Source organism: Leptopilina heterotoma, unplaced genomic scaffold (assembly GCF_015476425.1).
Source record: "Leptopilina heterotoma isolate Lh14 unplaced genomic scaffold, ASM1547642v1 Lhet_14, whole genome shotgun sequence".
In the NCBI taxonomy this organism is placed as follows: Eukaryota; Metazoa; Arthropoda; class Insecta; order Hymenoptera; family Figitidae; genus Leptopilina; species Leptopilina heterotoma.
The window spans coordinates 6,075,264-6,102,526 of NW_025110859.1; the positions used below are offsets into that span (position 1 = coordinate 6,075,264).

The window sequence follows — 27,263 nt, forward strand, 5'->3', positions numbered from 1 at the left end:
TCTTTCTAAAATTCAATTATTTTTATATAAATAACAATATTCACCATAAAAATTCAATTATTTTTAAAATTATCAAAATTTTTTGCAGTAATTCAATTATTTTCAAATGTTGTTTTAAAGTAATCGACATTTCAAGAATTCAATTATTTTTATAAATCTTAATAAAATTTTTCGTATCAATTCAATTATTTTAAATTATTTTAAAAAATGTTAATGAAATTCGACGAATAAATTGAATTATTTAAAAATTTGTTGATAAACATAAATTATTAATTAATTCAATTATTCAATAATTCATTTATTTTTGTATTTAAATAATTTAATTCTCGTAGAAGTTTCTAATAAAAATTGATTAAAATCTTTGAAAATCTGATTTATCATACTTTCAATTAACAATTCTACAGAATATTATTTCTTTTTTAAATTTTAATTTCAATTCTGTTAAAATTAGTTGAATTTTTTTGAATTATATTTAATTATTTCTAAAGTTTTAACGCAATTCTGCGCGAAAGCATTCAATTATTTTGATTAATAACAAAATTCTTCCCTGAAATTCAGTTTTATTTTGAAATTTGAATAAAATTCCTTCTAAAATTTAATTATTTTTATAAATAACAATATTTACCGTAAAAATTCTATTATTCTGGGGAAAATGATTATAATTTTTCGCAGAGATTCAATTATTATTTCCAAAAAGTTTTTAAACATAATCGTAATTTCCCATAAAATTGAATTGTAAATAAATGGATTTGAAAATTCTCCAAATGAACTTTTTCGAAAATTATTAAAAATAATTGATTTAAAGAATTTTAGTTAAAAAATTGTAAAAAATAATAATTGAATTTTAAGAAATTTTTTGACGTTATTTTCTAATGTATATTTAATTGAAGAATTTTCGAATAATTGAAATTTCGTAAAATTGAATTGTAAACAGATAGATTTTTAAAAATTGTCAAAGAACCTTTTTCGAGAAATATTAAAAATAATAATTGATTTGAATTTTGAAGAAGAATTTGAGTTAAAAATTCTTGAAAATAATATTTGAATTGAAGTGGTGAAAATAATTTTGAAGAAATACAATATTTTTGTAATATAAAATAATTATTTTATCACTCGGTCATCTTTAATAAATTTATTATAAAACATGAAGAAACCGATTACTCTGAGTCGAAGACTCGGAGTAATTGATATCTTCATGTTTTATAGAATTATGAAAAATTTAATCTATAGTTTTAAGTAAAATGTTCTCTTATTTGACTCGACTGGTTATATTTTTGTCATTGGTCCGTAAATGGTCCGTAATTTTTCAATTTTTGGTCCGTAAAACTCGTATTTTTAAATACTTTCACTGCTTCGAGACGTGATGGTCTAAAATAATCATATACTAATCATGAATTCTTCATTTTCAAAGGAAGGATCCTATGGGTTAAACACTAATAAAATTTTATAGTTTCCTGTCTAATCTATAAAAATAAAGTGACTAGAATTTTTCATTATCCTCCCTTTTTTCCTTTTTCTTCACCGCCGCACTATATCTCTGAAAAATTTTTTTCTTTTCTTGATGAAGAACTCATAAAAAGAATAATAACCATAAATGCAAATAATGCGAGCCTGGAAAAATAAAAACGAGAACAATATAGTATATGCAGCGAAGGAAAACTGAGACATATGCTTGGCACATGGTCATTTCGGAAATGGGTATTTCTGGGCCAGGAAGACAGGTATCTCCACTTTGCGTGAGGCTGTATGCGAGACTCGTTGCGAATGAATGACCTCGTCAATCTCACACGTATATGATGCAGCAGACAGAAACGAGAGAAATAGAGACACGGGCACGCGCAATTTCTCATGGGAAATTAAATGGCGAGTTTTAGTATATATACATGTACAGATACAACTATACACGTACCTTTCTAAGAGTTTCAGTTCAAAGTCCGTGACTTCAGGGAGGACACATTCATTCCATAATATATATTATACAACACAGGGCAAGTTTTGTAATTTTCCAACAAAAGTAAAGTAAACCATAACAAACACACTACATACTACAGTGCTTGCGAGTTGGTATATACTATATAATTTCACTTTGCACTTTACGAGGCCAAAAAACTTGCTTATTCTATGCTACAATTTCTAAATTCACAATTTTGTTCTAAGAGCTCGCAAAATCCACCGCAAGCTATACTATATATAAAATGAAGTCATTTTCTTCACTAATAATGCGTTGTGGTCTTTAATGTTTTATTTTTGATGTAAAGTTTATCGCTACATTTTTTTCTTAGATGAAATTTACCTTTTTTTCTTCAAAAAATTAAAAATCTCGACAAGCAATAAAAAATTTTTTTAAATTCCGAATTCTTTCTGATTCTCAGGGCTCGGATCGTCTTTAAGACTCGAAAAAAGTCGCTTTGGTCGCATAAATTTACAACAAAAGTCACGAAAAGTCGCATAAGATTTCCGAAAAAGTCAGAAAAAAGTCGCATGAAATTTTAGAAAAAAACGACAAAAAGGAAACACGAATTGTCAAAATTGTATAAAAAAAAATCACATTCCTCGACAACAGATACATTAATATCAAACAATCCAAAATAAAATTTTTAAAAAATTAATAAAATTCATAGAAAATTTTTAATAGGTATTTTTAACATTTTTTTTTAAATTCTCTTTAAAATGTCAATTATTTTTATAAATAATAAAATTCTTCTTCGAAATTCAATTATTTAACAAGAATTTTAATAAAATTATTGTCAAAATTTCAATTATCTTTATAAATAATAAATATTCTTCTCTAATATTCAATTATTTTCAAAACTAATAAAATTCTTCGCGCAGAAATTCAATTAAACTCAAAAATTTTTTTTTAATTTTTCGTCAACATTTTATAAATAAAATTCATCATGGAAATTTTGTTATTTTCCAAAGTTCTGATACAAATTTTTTGCAAAATTCAATTATCTTCAAAAGTAAGTAAATTCTTTACAGAAATTCAATTATTTTCAAATTTTTTTTTTAAATTCTCCTCAAAATTTCAATTATGTTTATAAACATAATAATTTATATAATTTATATATAAATATCAAAATTCTTCTGCAAAATTCAATTACTTTTAAACATTTTTATAAAAAAACTGTTCAAAATTTCAATTATCTTTGTGAATAATAAAATTCTTCTCTGAAATTCAATTTTTCGCAAAGAATTTTAATAAAATTCTTGTCAAAATTTCAATTATCTTTAGAAATAATAAAATTCATCCTAGAAATTCAATTATTTTCAAAAGTAAGAAAATTCTTTGTAGAAATTTATTTATTTTCAAAAGTAATAAATTTCTTGTTAGAAATTAAATTACTTTCAAAATTTTTTTTTAAATTCTTCTCAATATTTGAATTATTTTTATAAATATCAAAATTCTTCTGCAAAATTCAATTACTTTTAAACAATTTTTAAAAAAATATGTTCAAAATTTCAATTATCTTTATAAATAATAAAATTCTTCTCTGAAATTCAGTTTTTTGCAAAGAATTTTATATAAAATTCTTATCAAAATTTCAATTATCTTTATAAATAATAAAATTCATCTGGGGCCGTTAAAAAAATACGTAACACTTTAGGGGGGAGGGGGGGTCAAGCTATTTGTTACGGTCAGCAGAAAAAATGGCGCTAATGTATACAACATTGCGTTACATGGGTGGAGGGGGGGTCCAAATTTCCGAAAAATAGCGTTACGTATTTTTTGAACGGCCCCTCTTAGAAATTCAATTATTTTTAAAAGTAATAAAATTCTTCGCAGAAATTCAATTATTTAAAAATTTTTTTTTTAAATTTCTGGATAAAATTTTTATTATTTTCATAAATAATAAAATTCATTCTGGAAAATTAATTATTTTCAAAAGTTCTAATAAAATTCTTTGCAAAATTCAATTATCTTCAAAAGTAAGAAAATTCTTTACAGAAATTGAATTTTTTAAAAAATTTTTTTTTTAAATTCTCCTCAAAATTCCAATTATATGTTTATAAATATTAAAATTCTTTTGCAAAATTCAATTACTTTTAAAGATTTTTAGAAAAAAATCTGTTTACAATTTCAATTATCTTTGTGAATAAAAAAATTCTTCTCTGAAATTCAGTTATTTGCAAAGAATTTTAATAAAATTCTTGTAAAAATCTTAATTATCTTTATAAATAATAAAATTCATCCTATAAATTCAATTATTTTCAAAAGTAATAAAATTCTTCGCAGAAATTCATTTAAATTCAAAAATTTTTTTAAAAATTTTTCGTCAAAATTTTTATTATTTTCATGAATAACAAACTTCATCATAGAAATTTAATTATTTTCAAAAGTTCTGATAAAATTCTTTGCAAAATTCAATTATCTTCAAAAGTAAAAAAATTCTTTACAGAAATTGAATTATTTTCAAAATTTTTTTTTTAAATTCTCCTCAAAATTCCAATTATATGTTTATAAATATTAAAATTCTTCTGCAAAATTCAATTATTTTTAAAGATTTTTAAAAAAAAATCTGTTTACAATTTCAATTATCTTTGTGAATAATAAAATTCTTCTCTGAAATTCAATTATTTGCAAAGAATTTTAATGAAATTCTTGTAAAAATTTCAATTATCTTTATAAATAATAAAATTCATCCTATAAATTCAATTATTTTCAAAAATAATAAAATTCTTCGCAGAAATTCATTTAAATTCAAAAATTTTTATTATCTTTATGAATAACAAACTTCATCATGGAAATTTTATTATTTTCAAAAGTTCTGATAAAATTTTTTTGCAAAATTCAATTATCTTCAAAAGTAAGAAAATTCTTCATTGAAATTCAATTATTTTCAAAATTTTTTTTTAAATTCTAATTTTAAATTTTAATTATCTTTGTAAATATCAATATTCTTCTGCAAAATTCAATTACTAATGTTTTATAAATTTCTTCTCAATAATTCAATTATTTTCATGAAAAATGATAAAAAAAATTTTTTTATAAAGTCTTGTAATATAAAATAATGATTTTATCACTCGGTCATCTTTAATTATTATAAAACATGAAGACATTGATTGCTCCGAGTCGAAGACTCGGAGTGATCGATTTCTTCATGTTTTATAACAATTTTTTATAAGTTGTTTAATTTCAAAAAGGTTTGAATTTGAATCTTTTGCAGAATTTCAATTCCTATGAAAAAAATAATAATTAAATATTTATTTAAAAAAGAAGTTATTGATGTTTTCAAAAAATTTGAAAAAAAAATTTGTAAATAAATGTAACAGAAAATTTTGTTGACTCAAACTTTTTCCTTTAAATTTAAAAAAAAATTTTTAATTTTATTCTCATTTTACTAAAAAAATCTCGAAAAAGTCGATTAGTCGCATTTTTTCACAAAAACAGTCGAAAAAAGTCGAAAAAGTCGCACAATCCGAGCCTTGGATTCTCTTTATTTAATTATTTCTACATGTCTTACAATCTTAATTCTAACATTGTCGCATAACTAACACTATAATTCGCACGCTATATGAACAGGGCTTGAATAAAAATACGGACTTTACGGACCAAAAATGAAATAATACGGACCATCATTTACGGACCAAATAGTTATACAAAAATATAACCAGTCGAGTCAAATAAGAGAGCATTTTTCTTTAAAACTATAAATTAAACATTGGCTTAAAATAAATGGCGAAGTTTAAAAAAATTAGCCTGAATAATATTTCAGATTTAATGTTTTTTCCATTTCTGTTCGTAAGTTACATTGATTCATAATAATGCTCCCGCGAACAATTAGTCAACATGACTAACAAAAGAAGACAAAGAGGTCAAATCGTTTTAAACAGCTATATAAGGTTTCTTTTTTTAGTGAAATAATGCTCTCTCTTATATTTAACAAATATTTGTTGCGTTTTTAACCAAAATTTAGCAGTATGGAAATAAAGAATTGTATGTCATCGCTGTGGGCTTTGTGTATGTATAGTCATAAAATAAACTGACATAAAATGCGTTATAACTTGTAGCAACCTGTTGAAAACTTGGCATTGCTCCATTATGTTACGAATCCTAGATTGTGTTATTACATTCATAAATTATTTCTCGTCAATATTGCTTTATCAATTATGTGTCATTGTGTAAAACGATCTCTTAGTTTTGTTATGAACAATATAAACATTGAAAAGCATAAAATTTATAGTAAAGGAAGAATTTTATATACTTTCCATTATTTTATTATTCCTATGTAACATTCTTGTAATATTATTTTGGGAAAAGTGACTCAAGTCCTGAGTTTTATAAATTAATATTAGGTACTGTCATTTCTATTAGGTACTAGACATTCCGTTCCATTGAAGCTACCATAAATTTCCAATCAATTGGAACTATCCAAGTAACTTTGTATTAAGGTATCTACTATTAATTACACATAATTTATAGTAATATTACATGTAATTCACAGAAAAAAATGTGAATGGTAAAAACAAAAAAAAGAAGTGTTATTTTAACACTAAAAGTAGTGTTAAAACAACACGCAACATTTTTAACCAACACTGTGTGATTTTAGCACTTCATTGGTGTTAAAATAACACTAGAGTGTGTTAAATTAACACTAGAGGTTGTTAAATTAATATACATATTTAATGGGGTTAAAATAACACAAAAATTGTGTTAAAACAACACACCATCTAAAAAGTACACGCAACAAATTTAACACATATTTTTTTCTGTGATTTATAATAAAACAATATTTGAAATTAGAAAATAAATAAAAAATTATGATTAACAAATCAATTATGCAAATTTTTTTTCCTTTCTATTTATAAAAAATAGAAAATTGTTAATTGCTAAAAAATTGTTATTAAGAAATAGGAAATATATCCATTTTATGCATAATTAATATTTCTCAATAACAATATTGTTGCAGAAACTCATTCTTTCCTTTTGGAAAAGAAACATTACATATTTTATTCTATTTGTCAATTACAAATTTTAATTGAAAATGAAACTTTTTAAATTTTGTGGAAAATAAAGGAAGAAATTGACACTTTTGCGAAATGTCATTTTTGCGAAATATCATTTTTACAAATTGTCATTTTTACGAATAGTTATTGTTCCGAAATGTCATTTTTTCAAATTGTCATTTTAACGAAATGGCATTTATGCGAATCGCTATTTTTACGAATTGTCACTTTTGCGAAAACTCATTTTTTCGAATTATCATAAATATGCAAACTGACATTTTTTCGAATTGTCATTTTCACGAAATGTCACTGTTGCGAATTGTCATTTTTACGAATAGTTATTGTTCCGAAATTCCATTTTTTCAAATTGTCGTTTTTACAAAATGTGATTTTTGCGAATCGCTATTTTTTTCACTTTTGTGAAAAGTCATTAATGCTTACTGTCATTTTTTTGAATTGTCATTTTTACGAAAATTGTATGAATATATAGATTTACTATAGCAATTTTCGCAAAAATGACAATTCGAAAAAATGACAGTTCGCATAAATCACAATTCGTAAAAATGTCGATTCACAAAAGTGACATTTCGTAAAAATGACAATTCGAAAAAATGTCAGTTCGCATAAATGACAATTCGCAAAAGTGGAAATTCGTAAAAATGTCGATTCGCAAAAATAATATTTCATAAAAATGACAATTCGGAAAAATGACGTTTGGGAACAATAACGATTCGTAAAAATGACAATTCGTAAAAATGGCGATTCGCAAAAGTGACATATCGTTAAAATAACAGTTCGGATAAATGCAATTCGTTAAAATGACAGTTCGGTCAAATGACATTTGGGGAGTAATCATGCGCCTCTTCGAAAACATCAATAACTTTTTTTTTTTTTGCGTATACTTATTTTTTGGAATTTGAAATTGATTTGAAAATAATTGAACTTTGCGGGGAAGAATTTTGTTATTTTATAAAGATAATTGTGATTTTGACAAAATTTTTTTTTTAAATTTAAAAGATAATTGAATTTTATGAGAAGACTTTTATCATTCTCTTGAAAATAATTGAATTTCTGCAATTATTTGTCATTTTTCCAAAATTGGATTTTTTTAGTGTTTTCAACAAAAATTTGAATTACAAATTTTTAAATTCTATTATTTTTAAAATTGCTAATTTTATCCTAAAAAGTTAGCCGCGCGCTTTAGCGGGCGAATTGTTGCTACTTTGCAAAATAAATTAAAATTTACTGTTTATTCATACAGTAAAAAAAATTGCTGGAAGTTGTTATTTTTATGATCAAAGTATAGTTAAAAGAACCAATTCTTACTAGCTTTTGATAATTTATTTCTATGATGGTAAGAAACAGTTCTTTTTAACTATATACAAAAGTCATAAAAGTAACATAATTTTCAGCTGTTCTTTTTACTATATGAAAAATAGTAAGTTTCAATTTTTTTTTTGGTAACTAGTAAAAAGTGGATAATTTTACTACGCAGAAATTCTGAAAATAACTATTTTTAACAGTACTTTTAACTACTGCACTATTGTCGAGTTATTTAAAATTATATACTGGCTATATTTCAACTAAGTCTTTGAGCTGGAAAAATTAGTTACTGCAACTAAATGGAGTAGTTACTATGACTGAATATGAGAAGAATGTCCTCAAGTACAATGCCAGTCATCGTAGCGTGCGAGCGTGGTTAGGTGGTTAGGCTATTGGTTTGCGAATGTTAGGGTCGTGCGTTCAATCCCCGGCGTTTGGGAATTTTTCTGTTAGGTCTATAGGAATTAAAAAAATTAAATATATCAAGTATATATAAATAAAAGTAAGGTAGGTAGAAAAAATAAAAAAATGGACCTCAATAATAAAAAAACAAATAAATAATTTGAAACTACTTTAAATAGTTAATTTTAACTATTTATACAGTATGTTTTAACTACAATTTGTTACGGGTGCCTATTAGGAACTATGCAAATTTAGTTACTACAACTAAATGAAGCAGTTAGTATGACTAACAACAAATAGTTTAGATAACTGTTTTAATAGTTAAATTTGCTGTAAAAAAGGTATTTATTACTACATTTTCCAGTTGGACTGTTTTTTTATAGTTCTTTTTACTAAATAATGTTACGATCCCCTTCTGTAACTACAGGAAATAGTAAAAAAAATCAAATTTACCAGGTTTTTTTTGTGTGTATGTCCTTGTAAAATTGCAAGGAAGTTTGAAAACGTATCCTATCTGTCGAGTTTTTAAGATTAGATTACATTTTATCGTTGCATTTTTCTTTTGTCGTTAAACGAAAGATATTTTGTGTACGAAAGATGCTGACGCATCAGCAACACGATCGCCCATCAGCATTATCACCTAAGTAAACAATCCTACAACTCGGCCAAGGTTCAAAACTTTGTGTGCATGAGGAAATAGCATCTCTCATTCCAAAACACCTCTCAACTTGTTCACAATATGTTAAAAGCAAGCCTTGAGAATATGAATGTAAGAAAAGTTTGAAGCATATTTTAGAGGTCGTAAATTATATGACCGCAAGTCTACCGTTTCCCTTCTGGTCTAGTATGTCCCCCATAAGGTTTCTCCCACTAATACCGCTCTGATGCTCTGCTTTATAGATAATCTTGTCAGTCTTTTATCTTTTTTTTTTTAAAATTGTTGGTGGAGGGAGGCCAGAGGCAGTGTGACGAGTCACACGAAGTAGGGGAAAACACTGATCGTATGCCTTCCACCCGCCAGTTTGAAAGCAACCTCCGTCATGATCGCGTCAGCTGGTCTTTAGTTCCACTTCGAAGGTGACCTCGTGCGCGTTTCAAACCGGTTCGTATATACACACACGTCGAGGAGGAGCGTTAAGGCGCTCCAACAGGAGAAGAAAAGTATAATCTTCTCACGGCATTCTGGATACAAAAAAAATGCTGTTGATGATGATAATGATGAGAAGAAAATACTTGAAATATCGGGAAAACTTAACGAACCGGATGGAGAATTAATTTCTACCCCAAAAAAACAGGATGGATTATCGGCGACATTATTAAGACAGATGGATAACATCGGCTGGATTTTTTATAACCCTTTTTTGATTTTCCCGCATTAATACAACACAATGGCGAAAAAAAGTGAATTTGGTGTTTGTGAATTGGTGTTTTCTTTTGTGTTGTTTCTGTGTTTTTATTTATCAATTCCAGGCAGTGTGCGCGCAGAAAATTTAAAACCCGCTGGAATATGCGCAATGAACGGATGCAATTGTACAGTAAAGGCGCACCATTGGATTTTCGTTAAATGCGTCTTTTCTGATGATCAGGTGATTTTTGGTTTTTTAATTTCATATTTTTTCCAGGAACATTGTTTTTCAGTTTAAAAACTTTTTAATTGAATGGAATTTATTTATTTTTTAAAACTTTTTTTTTAAATTCGGTATGATAGTGATAAATGTATATGTTATATGAATCTTCCGAATCTTCTGAAGAGATCAAAACTGATTTTTATCTGATGACACCAATTCGACAATCGAGTGAAAAATCCTTTCGGATATGCTTCATAACCCTATCTTATTCGATTTTATAGATATTAGTAAATTTATAATAAATTAGTTTTGTTTTTTTAATAAATATCTTTAAAAGCAAAAATTTCTTTAAAACGAAGAAAAAGCTGAGAAAATGCAAAGAAATTATTTTGTTTGATGTTTTTATTTTGAATAAAAAAAAAATATTTCTTTAAATCATTTTTGAAAATTATCGATGTTTAAAATTCAAAATCGATAACTATTGTGTATGAAAGAAATGAGCGATTAGTTAATAATTATTAGTTGCAAGAAATCAAATGATTAATTTAAGTGAACATTCAAAATTTGTTTATTTTAATCTGTGAGTATAAATACCCCCTTTTCTTTGTTGCATTGATAAAACGTGGATTAATTCATTGTAATATTCTAAATTAACCGGAGGTTCACAACTTACCAAGTTTCAAAAGACTTTCATTGAGTGATAAAGAATTTCAATCTTCCTTCCTGTTATTAAAAAAAAACTAATAAAAGATAATGTTATAATTTTAACAAAATTCATGAAAAATAATTTGTTTCTTTTTCTTTTATATTTTATTCTATTCATATATTTTTTAAAAGTAAAATGTACTTCCGCCAAAGAAAAGTAATTCTTCTCTTGTTTTTATTATTCGAAAATGAAAAAAAATTTTTTATTAAAATGAAAATGGAATAATATTTTTATTTATTTAAAGTAACAAAATATTCACTTTTACATTATTTCAGAAATTATTAAAAGACTAAGAAAATATGAAGTCACTTGTAAAAGTATGTTTTCTAAATCATTAAAATCTGATGTTAAACTACTTAACTTTAATGTTCTTTCGAAGCTAATGTCTTCAATAATTAAAAACGATTTTGTTCCTGTCTGCATTAAGTTTTCTATTCGAAAAATGTCCAAAGCAACTTCAAACCTCGAAGGTATTTCGAAAAATGAAAAAGAAAAAATGAAAATGAAAACAAGTTATTTCATGGCCATTTATAGCTTTCTCAGGATAATAAACAAATTTCTTCTTAAAAAAAAACAAAAAATGTTCGTGACATGAATATAATTTTCAAATTGTTTTCGAATGCTTCCTGATGAGGAAGGAAAATAAAGAAAATGAAACAAGACAAAGAAGTAAGAGGAGAATTAGATGAAAAGCAATAATGCAAACAGTATGGAGGAATTTAGAATAGTATACAAAAAGTACTTTCACCAATAACTAAACCGGCAGCCATTTGGGAAAATGCTGCATTGATAATTGGTAACCAAATACCCAATGAAATCCATACATCATACTGATCCGATTGCACACATATATTTATATTGCCAATCAATACGATTCCTTTTTGATTATACAAGTGTAACAACGTCAATTACTCTTGAATAAAATTTAAATCGAATAAAATTTATTACACACTCTGATAATATGAAATTTTTTTTAAAACAATTTGTTTATTATCATCTCCCTTGAAATGATTTCCTCCAAATTGCCCTCTATAGAGAATCCCTTAGAATTATGAAAATAATTTACAGCCAATATTTGATTTTATAGTTTTATTATGAAATTCCAATTATTCGAAAATTCTTCAATTAAATATATATTAGAAAATAACAACTTCCAAAAATTTCTTTAAAAAAATTCAATTAAACCTTTTGAAAAAAAATTAATTTCACAGAATTGTTAGGCAAAATTTTAATTTTCAAAGATTTTTATTTTAAACCTTTTCAGAATTTAAATACAAAATTATTTAAATACAAAAATTAATAACTTATTGAATAATTGAATGTTTCTTTAAATTGAATTCTCATAGACAATTTTATTAACAAATTTTTAAGAATAATTAAATTTTTCGATAAATTTGATGAAAATTGTATATTAAAAATAATTGAAATTCTGCAATGAGTTTTATTATTTATGAAAATAATTGAAATTTTTCCAAGAATTTTATCAAATTTTTTTTAAATAATTGAATTCATACGAACAATTTTGTAAAAATCATCGATTTTTTTCGAAAAATTTGATGAATATTGTGTTTGTTTTGAAAATAATTAAATTCATGGTAAAATCTTATTATTTACGAAAATAATTAAATTTTTGGAAAGAATTTTATATTAATTATGAAAATAATTGAATTATTGCAAAAAAATTGATGAAAAATTTATAAATTACTGAATTCCTGCAAAAAATTTTATCAAAAAATTTGATAAATAACATTATTTTAATTCTTGAATTCTATTAATATTTATAAAAATAATTAAAATCAAGCAACGAATTTTATTAAAATTTTCAAAAATAATTGAATTCTTACGAAGATTTTATTAATTTTTGTACTTAAATAATTGAATTCTAGCGAAGAATTTTATTAAAATCTTTTTTTAAAATAATCGATTTTTTCGAAAAATTTTATGAAAACTGTTTTTGAAAATAATTAAATTCCTGTGATATTTTTTATGAAAATAGTTAAAGTCTTTAAAAGAATTTTATTATATTTACGAAAATAATTGAATCCCTGTAAAAATTTTATATTAATTATGAAAAAAATTGGATTATTGCAAAAAATTTTTTTAAAAATTTGTAAATTACTGAATTCTTGCAAAGAATTTTATTAAAAAAATTTGATAATAATTGTATTTCTTCGAAGAATTTTATTATTTACGGAAATAATTGAATTTTTGGGAAGAATTTCTTTAAATTTTTAAAAAATAATTGAGTTTTTTAAATAATTTTAATTGAAAATTTTCAAAGTAATAGAATTTTATATGAACAATTTCTTTCAAGTTTTTACAATAATCGTGTTTCTTAGTAATTGAAATTAAACATTATTTTTTAATTCTTGAATTATATTAAAATTTTTAGAAAATAATTGAATTCTTTCGAAAAATTTCTTTAATTTATTGAATACAATCGAATTTTTTAATATTAATTTGTATTAAAAATATTAATTCTTAACATGGATTTTACTATACTTATAAAAATAATTGAATTGTTTCGAAGGATTTATTAAAATTTTAGGAAATAATTTGATTCTTTCGAAAAATGTTATTAAAAATTTGTTTTCAATCTTGAATTCTTTAATGAAATTTTATTAAAATTGTATTAAAAATAATTGAATTTCTGCAAAGAATTTTAAGACTATTTATAAAAATAAATTGAATATCTTTGAAGAATTTTGTTATTTCTCTAATATAGATAATTGAATTTTTTCAAGAATTTTATTAATATTTTTGACAATAATATTGAATTTCGGAGAAGAATTTTAATATTTATAAAGATAATTGAAATTTTGACGGTAGTTTTTAAAAATTTTCTTGAACATAATTGAATTTCTGGAAAGAATTTTATTTATACTTTTGATGATTTACATAAGTTTTGAACGTTCAAATGAAGGAAATATTTTTTATTAATCATATTTTCAAAAATTACTGATTTGAATTAAAATTAAAAAATTAAATTTTAAATGCAAAAACTTTATTATTAAATTTTTTTTATAGTGACGCAAAGTTTTTGTTATAAAAATTTAATTTGAAGAAAGAATACATTTAAATTTCGTTCATTTGAACGTTCAGAACTTTAGGATCATTGCTTTTGAAAATAATTTAATGTTTGCATTGAATTTTTTATTTGGAACTTTTCAAAAATTCTCCAAATTATATCGTTGAATTTAAGAAAGTTTATTGCTTTTTCAATCAAATTACGGACTTTACGGACCTTTTTTAAAAAAATGAACTTTTACGGACCTATTTAGTTCGAGTCATGACACTGTAAAGGAAATCATCTTAAAATGCACTGTAGTAAATTTCAGATATTTGAAACATCTCATATTTCTCGATCCTAACTTTAGAATCGAGAAATGGATTCATCTTTAGATGAATGCATTTTTAAGATGCTTTTGATAACTTTTTCGAAACAACTTAGAAGATGACTACCATAGTATCTTAAAAAGATGCCTTCTTTGTAAAGTACGTAAAGGCTCCCAAGGAATATTAGCAAACATTGTAAAGTAATACAACTTTGTCCCTCTTCCTAATCTTTCCAAATGTCTGTCTTAATATACGTATTTATATGAAAGTTGATTAAAAATCAGAGTTAGCTTCATATTTCACTTGGGATTAGCATATAAATCATGGGTCCGTGAAACCAATCGAAAGGAAAGGTGTGAGTGTTTATAAATGGGTTTGGATATTGTATATATGTTGGTTTGTTGTTGGGGGATGTGATGTTCAGTATGAACACAAACACTTGAAGCTTCACCTCTTCTATGTTGAACAGGTAGGGCAGGTTTTTTCATACACACATACAAGGAATATTTGTTGCTTTTTCGTTCCACTTGCTGCTTCAGTTGCGCTCTACTGGATATCATCCCGACTGATATCATACAATTCAGTGCATCGTCCCGCTATATCATTTTAAGGTATCAATTCGCCACCGTTGAAAAATTTTTTCTTCCGCGACACTGAATCCACTATTTGAGTCAAGGATAGAAAGATAGATAGATAGACACGTGAGAGAGAGAGACGAAAAGAAGAATTGTGAATTACATCCATTACATCGAAACGAATTTGATATTAAAATAATGTAAACAGATGAAATTCTGAAAGAAAAGTAAAATTTTGTTTATATACTTTTATTAAAACCGCACTAGAAGAGATGTAACGCAATTGAGAACCACTGCGGCGACAAGTCAACGACTCCCAAGAGCCATTAGAGTTCAGATTAGACGCTATAGGGCAGTCTCGAGAGAGATAACTCTGAATAGCCGCAGCTATGATATACATGTAAGAATTCAAATTTAATTTTTCAAAAGCGGTAGCACTTGTTGGCATTGACTTTAAATTGTTATTGTTATACACTATTTTTTTATTTTATTATTGCTATTACTATTATCATCATCATCATCATCTTTATAAAGCAAATACTACCTACTTAAAGTATTTATCCATTAAAACTATCGTTAACAAACGATAGTGAACAAATTAATTAATTTCATATATAGGTAATAATAAAATTAATAAACAAGTAAATAATAATCAATAATTAATGATGTAATTAGTTTATGATTAATAATTATGTAAACAATTAGGAATTTTGTTTGAGAACATTGATTCCCTTTAAAATGCCTGACAACACTTCTTATCATAAATGCTGCGATTAATTAAAATTTGTAATTGTAACTATAAAGTTACCAATTCGTTTCAAGATAAAAAGAAATTAATGAAAATTATAGGAAACAAAAAACCTTATGAATTTCGGATATTGTTTGTCATAATTTTAAATTTTCCCAAGAGATCAAGTTCGTGGAAATGGTTTTAATTAGTTTGGAACAGATTAGAGATTAACTAGTAACAGTCAGAGAATAGTTTTCTTCGAGTAATATATAATACAGAACAGTGTTCAATTAGAATGCAGTTAGTCATATAAATATGATGATAATAAAGGAAAATAAATCGAAAAAAAGAAAATGAATAGAAGAGAAGTTAGATGCGACAAAGAACTAAAAGAATTACGAAAGATAAGATTTCGACTTTATCAGCCAATAAATAATGAATTGTATATAAAAATATAAATGGAACAAACTTACATTCCCGGAACGTAAGATTTTCAGAGACTCACCTGTAACAAAAAGAATAATTAACAGTTAGTAAATGTTGACAATAAGCATTCTTATGTTAATGAACATAAATTATACATCCCTATACAACTAAAAAATTTAGTTGTATATTAGAGGATGTAATTAAGTATAAAGTTTAATTAAATTAATATTTTAAATTTTCCTATAACAAAACAAATCTTGTCAATCATTAGAAATTATGAAATTTAGAAAAATAAAATATAACTATGGACATCGAAATCCACAGCTTTAGATCAATCATCAACAGTAATTAATTAGTCTTAGGGACAGTTTCACCAACTCCGATTTTAAAAGTTAATCAATGATTAAAGTCAATTTAACCGTTCGTGATTGGTCGGTTAAGGATGTAATCATTGATTAACTTTTAATCGGTGTTGGTGAAACAGGCCCTTAATAATACACCCCTCATGCAGAAAATATTTTTGTTGAAATTACATTTCTCCATCGAACCTCTAGTAATTAAATAAAGGACGCTTATTTAAATAACATTCATGTAATAGCAGGGTTTACAATAGCCGGATCTGAAATTAACTTGTGAATGATTTCAACCCATGAGGAGAGCACTAGTGAAATTGTCAGTTTAAAATTATTAAGTTCGTAGCACCAACGAAATTGGTGTCTGTCGATATTGAAGGAAAGTTATAACAGACTAAAGTAGATATATAAATTTTATTTAAATCGGTTATTCACATAAAAATATCTTCAAAATCAATTATTTTAAGGATTTTAAATGCAATTCTTTTCTAAAATTCAATTATTTTGATAAATATCAAAATTCTTCACAAGAATTCAATTATTGTCAAAAATTTTAATTAAATCATTGGCAACATTTCAATTATTAAAACAAAATTTAATAAAATTGCACGAATTCAATTATTTTTATAAATTTTAATGAATATCTCGTGAAGAATTCAATTATTTTTATAAATAGCAAAATTTTTCGCCAAAAATTTAATTATTTTCAAAAATTTAAATAACATTCTTTGCAATATTTCAATTATTTTTAAAAGTTTTTTGCAATTCAATGTTTTTAAATATTTACTATTTTCATCAAATTTATCAACAAATTTAATTATAAAAAAAACTTGTTGATACAATTCTACGAAAAGATTCAATTATTTTCATAAATAATAAAATTTCATTTACGAATTTAATTATTTTCATCAAAGAATTTCAAATATTTTTAATATGATTTTAAATAAATTCCTTTAAAAATTCAATTATTATTAAAAAATTTATTAAAACTTGAAAGAATTCAATTTTAACAAACATTGAATTATTCAATAAAACAATAAAATTCGTTGCAATAATTCAAATATTTTCATAAATAGCATTTAATTCGTCGCAGAAAATCAATTATTTTCAAAAATTTTTAAGTAATTTTGCTAATTTGAATTCAATTATCTTGATAAACAACAAAATCGCATAAATTCTTAAATAAACCGCATAAAATCAATTATTTTAAGGAATTTTAATAAAATTCTTTTCCAAAATTCAATTATTTTGATAAATACCAAAACTCTTCTCAAGAATTCAATTATTGTCAAAAATTTTAAATAAATTCTTGGCAAAAATTCAATTATTTAAAAAAAATTTAATAAAATACTTTGCACGAATTCAATAATTTTTATAAATTTTAATGAATTTCTCGTCAAGAATTCATTTATTTTTATAAATAGCAAAATTTTTCGCCAAAAATTCAATTATTTTCAAAAATTTAAATAAAATTCTTTGCAACATTTCAATTATTTTTAAAAGTTTTTTGCAATTCAATGTTTTTAAATATTTACTATTTTCATAAAATTTATCAACAGAAAAAAACTTGTTGATACAATTCTACGAAAAGATTCAATTATTTTTATAAATAATAAAATTTCATTTACGAATTCAATTATTTTCATCGCAGATTTTCGAATATTTTTAATACAATTTTAAATAAATTCCTTGAAAAATGCAATTATTATTAAAAATCTTATTAAAACTTCAGGAAAAAATTGAATTTTAAGAAACATTCAATTATTTAATAAAACAATAAAATTCGTTGCAATAATTCAAATATTTTCATAAATAACAATTTATTCGTTGAAGAAACTCAATTTTTTTCAAAAATTTTTAAGTAATTTTGCAAAAGAATTCAATTATCTTGATAAACAATAAAATTGCACAAATTCTTCCCATAAAATCAATTATTCTAAGGAATTTTAATAAAATTCTTTTCCAAAATTCAATTATTTTGATAAATATGAAAATTCATCACAAGAATTCAATTTTTTTAAAAATTAATAAAATACTTTGTAAAAATTAAATTATTTTCAAAATTTTTTAAAAATTCTCGTCAAGAATTAAATTATTTTTATAAATAGATAGGGAAATTCTTCTCAAGAATTAAATTACTGTCAACAATTTTTTTTAAATTCTTTTCAAGAAGTCAATTATTTTCAAAAATTTTAATAAAATTCTTTGCATGAATTCAAATGTTTTCAAAAATTATTCTTTAAATTATTCTCAGGAATTCAATTATTGTGAAAAAATTTAATAAAATTCTTCAAAAAGTTTTCAATTATTTGCAAAAATTGTTATAAAATTCTTTAATATAATAAATTTCATTAAAATTTTAATTAAATTCCTTAAAAGAAATTAAATATTTTTAAAAGTTGTTAATACAATTCTTCGTAAAAATTAAATTTAAAGAAACATTCAATATTATTTATTTTTGTATTTAAATAATTGATTTCTCGTTGAATTAAATTAATGTTTTTCGTACTTTTAACTAACAATTGTGTAGAATTAATTTTTTTGAAAAAGTTGAATGGAATAATAATTGATGTTATTGATTTAAAGTAGAATTTTGGTTAAAAATTCTAGAAAATGTTAATTAAATTGAAATGATACAAATAATTTTGAAGAAATTACAGTAACAATATTCTTATAATAATAAACTAATGATTTTGTTAGTCGGTCATCTTTAATTATTATAGAACAAAAAGAAATTGATTACTTCGAGTCGAAGACTCGGAGTGATCCATTTCTTTGTTTTATAAAGTTTTTCAATTTGAAAAGGTTTGTATTTGAAATTTTTGAACATCTTAATTCCAATGAAAAAAATGATTAAATATTTATTTTAAATAAAACTATTGATGTTTTCGAATAATTTGACGTTTGAAGAAATTTGTTAATAAATTTAATAAAACATTTTTTTGAGTGTCTAATAATTTTTAGAGTGAATAAGAATATTCTTTAGGATCAGGGAAAAATATAAGTCAAAGTTGTGTTTGGAAATCAGGAAAAAGTCAGGGAAAAATAAAGTTAAATTTTTGTGGCAACCCTGTATAAATAAATTATATTTTTACCTTTATTTAACCAATTTTTCTGGTCCCCTAAAAGTCCCCAATTTTTTTAATTTTCAGTCCCCTATTTCCCCTAAAATACTTTTTAGGGGCACTGTGAAGCCTGTCTCTCAATTACATATATAATTACATTCCGGATTATTTAATATCTCACACAGAGAATGAACTTTCCCAGATACCAAATGTCTTCCACGAAGTAAAATATATTGTGAGTCATTCAATTCATTGAAATAGACCTCTAAAAACAGAATTATCATATTTCACTAAATGTTTGTATAGTACATGTATATGGAACACTATAAGAATGTTGAATAATTTCAGCAATTTGACGAGCAGTTATCAAGGTTATTCCTGGAAACCGCCTACTATTATCTGTGACTGCACGAGGTTAAAAAGATTACTTTCCAGGTTCATACATTCCAGATTTATAACATAATAATTATCTATGCAAGTGAAGAAAAAAATACATTAAATATTCCACACACCATATTATGTGGGTTTTTAATTGAAATAGTGCGTGAATTAATCATTCTGAGTCATCAAATTATGATTAGCATTGATATGCAGTCCAGCGAACTGTGTATTCAACTGTCAAACTCTGTATTCATTAAAATCGTTATATCTCGATACTCATTATCAGTAATCAATGGGAAAGAAAATTATACACACATAAGTATCATAACACGTTGTTTGAAACACTCATACCAACTATGATTAATAAATACATATGAATTTTAATTTTTAGAAGGTAAACAAAATAAAGTTTTGAATCATGACTTAAAATTATCATTGATATGACATAAAAAAACTATCGATATAAATTTAAAGTGTTATTAGGTTAGGGTTCGAATTAGGTCCGTAAATTCCGTAAAGTTCCGTAAATTATTTGTTTGACGTCCGTAAAAATCAGTTTTTTTAAACCAGGTCCGTAATTTGATTGAGAAAAGACGAAAAGTTCGTAAATTGTACTAAAATTTGGAGAATTTTAGAGAAACTGCAATTGCAAAAATTCAATTATTTTCCAAAGTTAATAAAACTCTTCGCAGAAATTCAAATATGATGAAAATTTTTTTTAAATTCTCGTCAAAATGTCAATTATCGTTATAAAAAATTTTATTACTAAATTTTTTCAGAAACAAAATTAATTTTTTATGTTTAACATTAATTTGAAAAGATTGAAAAAGAGAAGAAGAGAAAAAAATGTAATTTTTTGTATCTCACAAGATAGGCAGTTGAAAAAAATCGATAGGAAATGAAATATGAGATTCTCTTTAGAAATATTTCCACAGCATCATCGCTATTTGACGAATGAATGTTTGAAGAGTAAAGACACTCCCGTTATAGACTCTTTCTTTTTTTTCCTCTCTCGAGTTTCTTTTGAGTAAAGAAATATAGTTTGAGACATAAGAGGTAGAAAAAGAGAGCCCCCGAATTTGTTCCCATGCATCGGGCTAAACCTAGCCGAGACGCTTCCGTTGAGCTCAACTTCCGGTTGAAGGGGTCATTCCTACAGAATCACTATATAAGAGAGAAAGAGAGAGAAAGATAGACTATCAACGCATTACTATGCTGATCAGGTTGCTGCCGGGTTCTCCGATTTGTATCGTTTGCATGTTATTTCTTGTCTTATGATAATCGAATCCCTATATTCGATCAGATTTACGACTCTTTACCATGTATCTGATAAAAAATTGTCATTTTTTACTCAACTTTTTTACTACATCGTAAAGTTTAACCCTTATCTTTATTCTTTTTTACTTTTTACAATTCATCCGAGAAAAAAGTGTGATATTATCAGAGGGAATTTTTTTCTCCTGATAAATAAAAAAGCTCATTAAAAAAAAGTCAGGGATTTTTATTGAAAGTACTGGAAAAAATTTAATTCTTTAGAATTTATAAGAAAATTCTGAAATTTTGTGTCATTTTTGTTTGCCTTATAAACTATAAAATTGACAAGAATTCTAATATAAAACCTTCAATTTTTTTTCTATTTTTGACAATAACTTTTTTTTTAAATAACTTAATTTTTGAAGAACTATCATAAAATTATTACTTATAAATTATTTAATGAATAATTTTACTTAAAAATTTCAAAATCAATTGGATTTCAATAGAGTTTTGTATACAATCTTCAAAAATAGATGAACTTCAAAGGTTTCAATTTGAAATTTTAGAAAATTTTAATTTTTCATAAATTTAAATAGAAAGTTTAAGAAAAACTCATTACAGAAATTCAATGATTTTCAAAAGTGATAAAACTTCTTAGCAGAAATTTAATTATTGTTCAAAAATTTTTGTCAAAATTTCAATTATCTTTATAAATAATAAAATTCTTCACTGAAATTCAATTATTTTCATGAAAATTTAATAAAATTCTTGGCTTTCAGTTTCAATTATTTTAAAAAAATTTTCTCATTTCAATTATTTTTAATATCTACTATTTCAAATAAAATTTTCCAAAAAAATTCAATTGTTTAATAACAAAATTTAAATAAAAATTGCTTCCCACCAATTCAATTATTTTTAATTTTTTAATGAAATTTAATTATTTTCAAAAAGCATTTAAAAATTCTGAGAAATTCAGTTATTTAAAAAGATTTTAAATAAAATTCTTCAAAACAAATTAATAATTATTTTTATAAATAATAATTTTTTTCTGCGGAATTCAATTATTTTCACAAATAAAATTTTTCACAGGAATGTAATTTTTTAACAATTTTTTTTAATAAAATTCGTTGCAAGAATTCAATTATTTTCATAAATATCAAAATTTATCGCAGAATTTTAATTATTTTTTATACAATTTTAAATTGCATTCATTCTTATAAAGTTTTTTCTAAATTCACCAAAAAAATTGAATTATTTTTAAAAATTTTGAAAAAATTCTTCATAAAAATTCAATTTTAAGAAATATTCAATTTTTTAATAAAATTTAATAAAATTCTTCCCAAGAATTCAATTCTTTTCATAAATAAAATATTCTTCACAGGGATTCAATTATTAAAAAAAAATTAATAAAATTCTTCGTTAGATTTCAATTTATTTAAAATTTTTTAAAGAAATTTCTCGATGGAATTTAATTATTTTCAAAAAGCATTTAAAAATCCTGAGAAATTCAATTATTTAAAAAAATTTGAATAAAATTATTCACAAGAAATTAATTATTTTCATAAATAATAATATTTTTCTCCGGAATTGCATTCATTCTTAAAGTTTTTTTTAAATTCACCACCAAAAGAATTTAATTATTTTTAAGAATTTTGATAAAATTCTTTTTAAAAAATAAAAATTCAATTTTAAGAAATATTCAATTATATTTGATAAATTATTAATTTTTTAATTCAAATAATTGAATTCTCGAAAAATTTTCTACTTTTCTATTATTTCTAAAAATTCGCGTTATAATGCTTTTAATATTTTTCAATTATAATTTAAAATTTTAAGTGAAATTCATTTTTTAATGAATTTTTATTTATTAAAAAATGAATTTCACTTAAAATTTTAATTTGAACCATTTTCAAAATTCAATTATTTCTAAAAACTCACGTTATATTGCTTTTAATATTTTTCAAATATAATTTAAAATTTTAAGTGAAATTCATTTTTTAATAAATAAAAATTCATTAAAAAATGAATTTCACTTAAAATTTTAAATTATATTTGAAAAATATTAAAAGCATGAATAAAAATTCATTAAAAAATGAATTTCACTTAAAATTTTAAATTATAATTGAAAAATATTAAAAGCATTATAACGTGAATTTTTAGAAATAATTGAATTTTGAAAATTGTTCAAATTAAAATCTTGAAAAATTTAAATTTATAGTTATAATATTCTTATGGTATAAATTAATGATTTATATCAAATAATAAAATAATTAAATATTCATTTAAAAAAGAAGTTATTGATGTTTTCGAATAATTTTACAATTTAGGAAATTCGTAAACAAATGTAAAAGAACATTTTTTTTGAGTATCTAATAAATTTTTTAGTGCTAATCACAATATTCGTCAGGGTCAGGGAAAAAGTTAAAATTTTGTCTGAAAGTCAGGGAAAAGTCAGAGAAAAACAAAATTAAGTTTTTGTGGCAACCCTGAATATATATATATATATATATATACCTAATCTTAGCATCTTTTATCTACTCTATGATGTCATATCTCTTTTGTTAAAAAAAGATAGTATTAAACCTCAACTATTAGGAAGAAATAATTTCTTTTAGAATAGTCGATGAGATTATTCATAAAGCATGAGATACGTGAAGTAATTTAAAATTAGGAATGAAACTTCTATCTCATGATGAATCACTAAATTTTCATATTTCAAACCATATGACTATATGTACACAATATCTAGCAATGATCCGCCCCTTTACCTAAATTTAGAAATCTTTTCAAAATTACTCAACCGACAAATATATATATTTCCAGTAGTATTAGAGTAAGAACTAGAAGGGTTTTTCTTGACATACTACCTGCTGTTTATAAAATGAATTTCTTTCTCAATTTTTTACTTTTATATTTATATTATCTATCAGTTTTTTAAAAAATTATTTTCTTTTTTATTATTATATAACTTATCCGGTGCAAAATTAACAGTAAAATATTTCGAAATGAGGGAATAATACGTTTATAGATGTGATATGAATTTTTTAATCATTATTGAATGCCCGCGTAGGTATTTCTATTCTTTTTTTTTTTATTTAGAGGCCGTCAACACGTCTCGATCTTTCGACTCAATTTATTCACAATAGAGTCTTTCAACGAGCCCTCAACGAATCTCTGGGTGTTATTTGAAGGATGTCTAATGTTACTCCATGCGGGTCATAACCATAGCTTATGTGGGGTGCCAGTAAATTCGTACACTGATGCTCGCACTGACTGCCAATTGGTTTTTAATAGACTTATACATACGTAAATTTATAGAGACACGCAAGTGGCATTTGTCATATATATCTTTTACTTTGCATCCCATTCAATAAAAAAAAGAAGAAGAAGTTATTTTCGTACACAAGAAAATTGAACATCAACTCACATCTACAATTATGTCACTTTCGATTATTTTTTTATACTCTTAAGAGATGATGCTACAGTCGCTTTGTGTTTATTTGATAGTCATATTTTGGCGAATAAATATTATTATTTAGTATATAATAAAATATATTTAATTATTTCTACCAAACATAACGTTTTATGTCAAACTTTTTAAATTTTAGCTCAATTTTTAATAAGTGTCTCACAACTGGACACATTTTGACAAAAGCGATGTGCTCGGAAAATTGATCATTCCTTTTTTTGAGTCCATCTGAACAGTACACTTTCTTTGAATAAAAGTTGCGTATTTAAGTTACTTTTCGAACTGTATATTTTATTTTCAATTTCGTTTACTCATTTACAGGCCTCGGATTATTATGATTTTTTCGACTTTTTTCGACTATTTTCAAATAATGCGACTTTTAATGGCTTATATTAAAAAATTGCGACTTTTTCGATTTTTCTTCCAAATTTTGCGACAAAATAGAAAATACCATATTTTTAGTATAAAATGCTGCAACTTTTTTCGATTTTTACAAAAAATAGCTGTAGATAAATCTTTCGAAAATTATTTTTGAAAATTTTTTCTAATTAAATTTTTGAAATATACAATGAAAAAGATTTTGAATAATTGAAATTTAGTAAAATTAATTGAAAATAAATTCTTCTTTTCAAGTATTTTATTATAATTTTTAAAAATTAACTATTATATATAATTTTTATTGAAAATTTTGGAAATAATTGAATTTTTAAAAATTTTAATGAATAATCTTCAAGTGTAAATTCGATAAAAAATGAAAATATTAAAATAGTTTTGAAAAAAGTCATTCTCTGACAAAGTAATTTAAAATTTTTTTAAATTTACTATTTTAGAATTTTTTGAGAAATTATTTATAATTAAAATTCATCAAAAATTTGATTATTTTTTAAATATTTTTTAAAAACTCAATTATTTATTTGTTTAATAAATTTTTTTTGCAAAATTTAATTATTTTAGGGAATTTAATTAAAATTCGTTGCAAAATTCAATTATTTTCATGAATTTTACTAAAATTTTTATCTAAATTCCATTTTTTAGGAATTTTTAAAAAATTTATTGCAAAATTCAATTATTTTCAGGAATTTTAATAAAATTTTTTTCTACATTCAATTTTCGGGAATTTTTAAAAAAATTTATTGAAAAATTCAATTATTTTCATGAATTTGAATAAAACTCTTTGCAAAAATAAATTGTTCTCAAAAATTTTTAATAAAATTTTTGTCTAAGTTCAATTTTCAGGAATTTTATTAAAATTCGTTACACAATTCAATTATTTTCACGAAGTTTAATAAAATTTATGTCTAAATTCCATTATTTAGGAATTTTTAAAAAATTTATTGCAAAATTCAATTACTTTCTGGAATTTTAATAAAAATTTTTGTCTAAATTCTTTTTTCAGAATTTTTAAAAAAATTTATTGAAAAATTCAATTTCTTTCATGAATTTTAATAAAACTTTTTGCAAAATTTAATTTTTTTCTGGAATTTTTTAATAAAATTTTTGTCTAAATTCAATTTTCGGGAATTTTAGTAAAATTCGTTACACAATTCAATTTTTTTCTGGAATTTTATTAAAATTCTAATTCATCTATAATTTTAATAAAACTCTTTGCAAAATTCAATTATTTTCAGAAATTTTATAAAAACTTTTGCCAAATTTAATTATTTTAAGGAATTTAATTAAAATTCATTGCAAATTTCAATTATTTTTCCAAGATTTTATTAAATTTAAATTATTTTTTAAAAAGATTTTACCAAATATCAATTTTAAAAAAAATTTTTTTTTAATTGTTATTTAATTGTAAAACTATTGCGTCTTTCAAAAATTATTTAGAAATATTTTTAAAAAGTTAATATTACGAATTTATTTATTAAAATTTTTGAATATATTCTACCTTAATATCGTTAAAAAGAAAAATGAACGGTTTCAATTATTTTAAAAAATTGAATTTTTGTATTTAAATAATTTTATTTTATTTCCTGTTGAAGAAAGAAATAAGAAGTATTTAAATATTTTATTTAGCAAAATTTTGCAAGTTTTGATTAATTAAATTTAGAAATCAGTGAAGAATCAGGGAAATAGGAAATAAAATATTTGTGACAACACTAAATTAAATAAATGACTTTTTCGTTTTTTTTTTCTATTTTTAATCGACTTTTTTTGTTCGTTTAGATGAATTATATATTAAACAATACAAATTTAAATAAAAGTTAAATGAAAATGCACTGGTGTATTAAAAAGAAAATGATTTTTATAACTAAGAATAAAGAATAGCGTGAAAGGAAATGTCGCAACTCTCCAATGCGTAGATAATTATGCTGACCGAGGCTGCACGACATGTGTAACTTTAAATGTAAACATGTTCAGCTATGTAGATTCATTCATTTTCAACATAAACCATATATATATATCTACAACCTTCAACATAACCGAACGAACATAACCGAAGTTAAAAAGTAGTATTTAATTGAAGTAGCAAATTTAATTGAAATTGGCTAGTAATTCAAAATCTATAGTATATAGTAGAATTTTTGATAATTTTAATTTAAGATTTTTTAAATATACGAAATGTTTAAAGAATTTATGAAACATAATAGTAACTTTTATGGAATTGATTGAGAAAAATGTTACAATCCGTGAACCTGAAAGAAGAATATATATGTATGGAAGTCAGGCATTGCTGTTTAAAGTTCAATGTCCGATCATGCATCACTTACGTTGCGAGAAACT

General features: G+C 23.3%; 2 protein-coding genes across 4 annotated transcripts in view; one reads left to right on the forward strand and one right to left on the reverse strand.

The window, feature by feature from the left end:
- The window catches only part of LOC122497957 (E3 ubiquitin-protein ligase MYCBP2), a 292,773-nt gene that overhangs the window by 32,767 nt on the left and 232,743 nt on the right, over window positions 1–27,263 (reverse strand). The window lies entirely within an intron of this gene.
- The window catches only part of LOC122497959, a 41,166-nt gene continuing 23,510 nt past the window's right edge, over window positions 9,608–27,263 (forward strand). Inside the window, exon 1 of the mRNA XM_043605401.1 lies at window positions 9,608–10,259. Within this exon, the coding sequence (XP_043461336.1) occupies window positions 10,062–10,259 (198 nt within the window). The 5' untranslated portion in view covers window positions 9,608–10,061. The remainder of the gene's footprint in view (window positions 10,260–27,263) is intronic.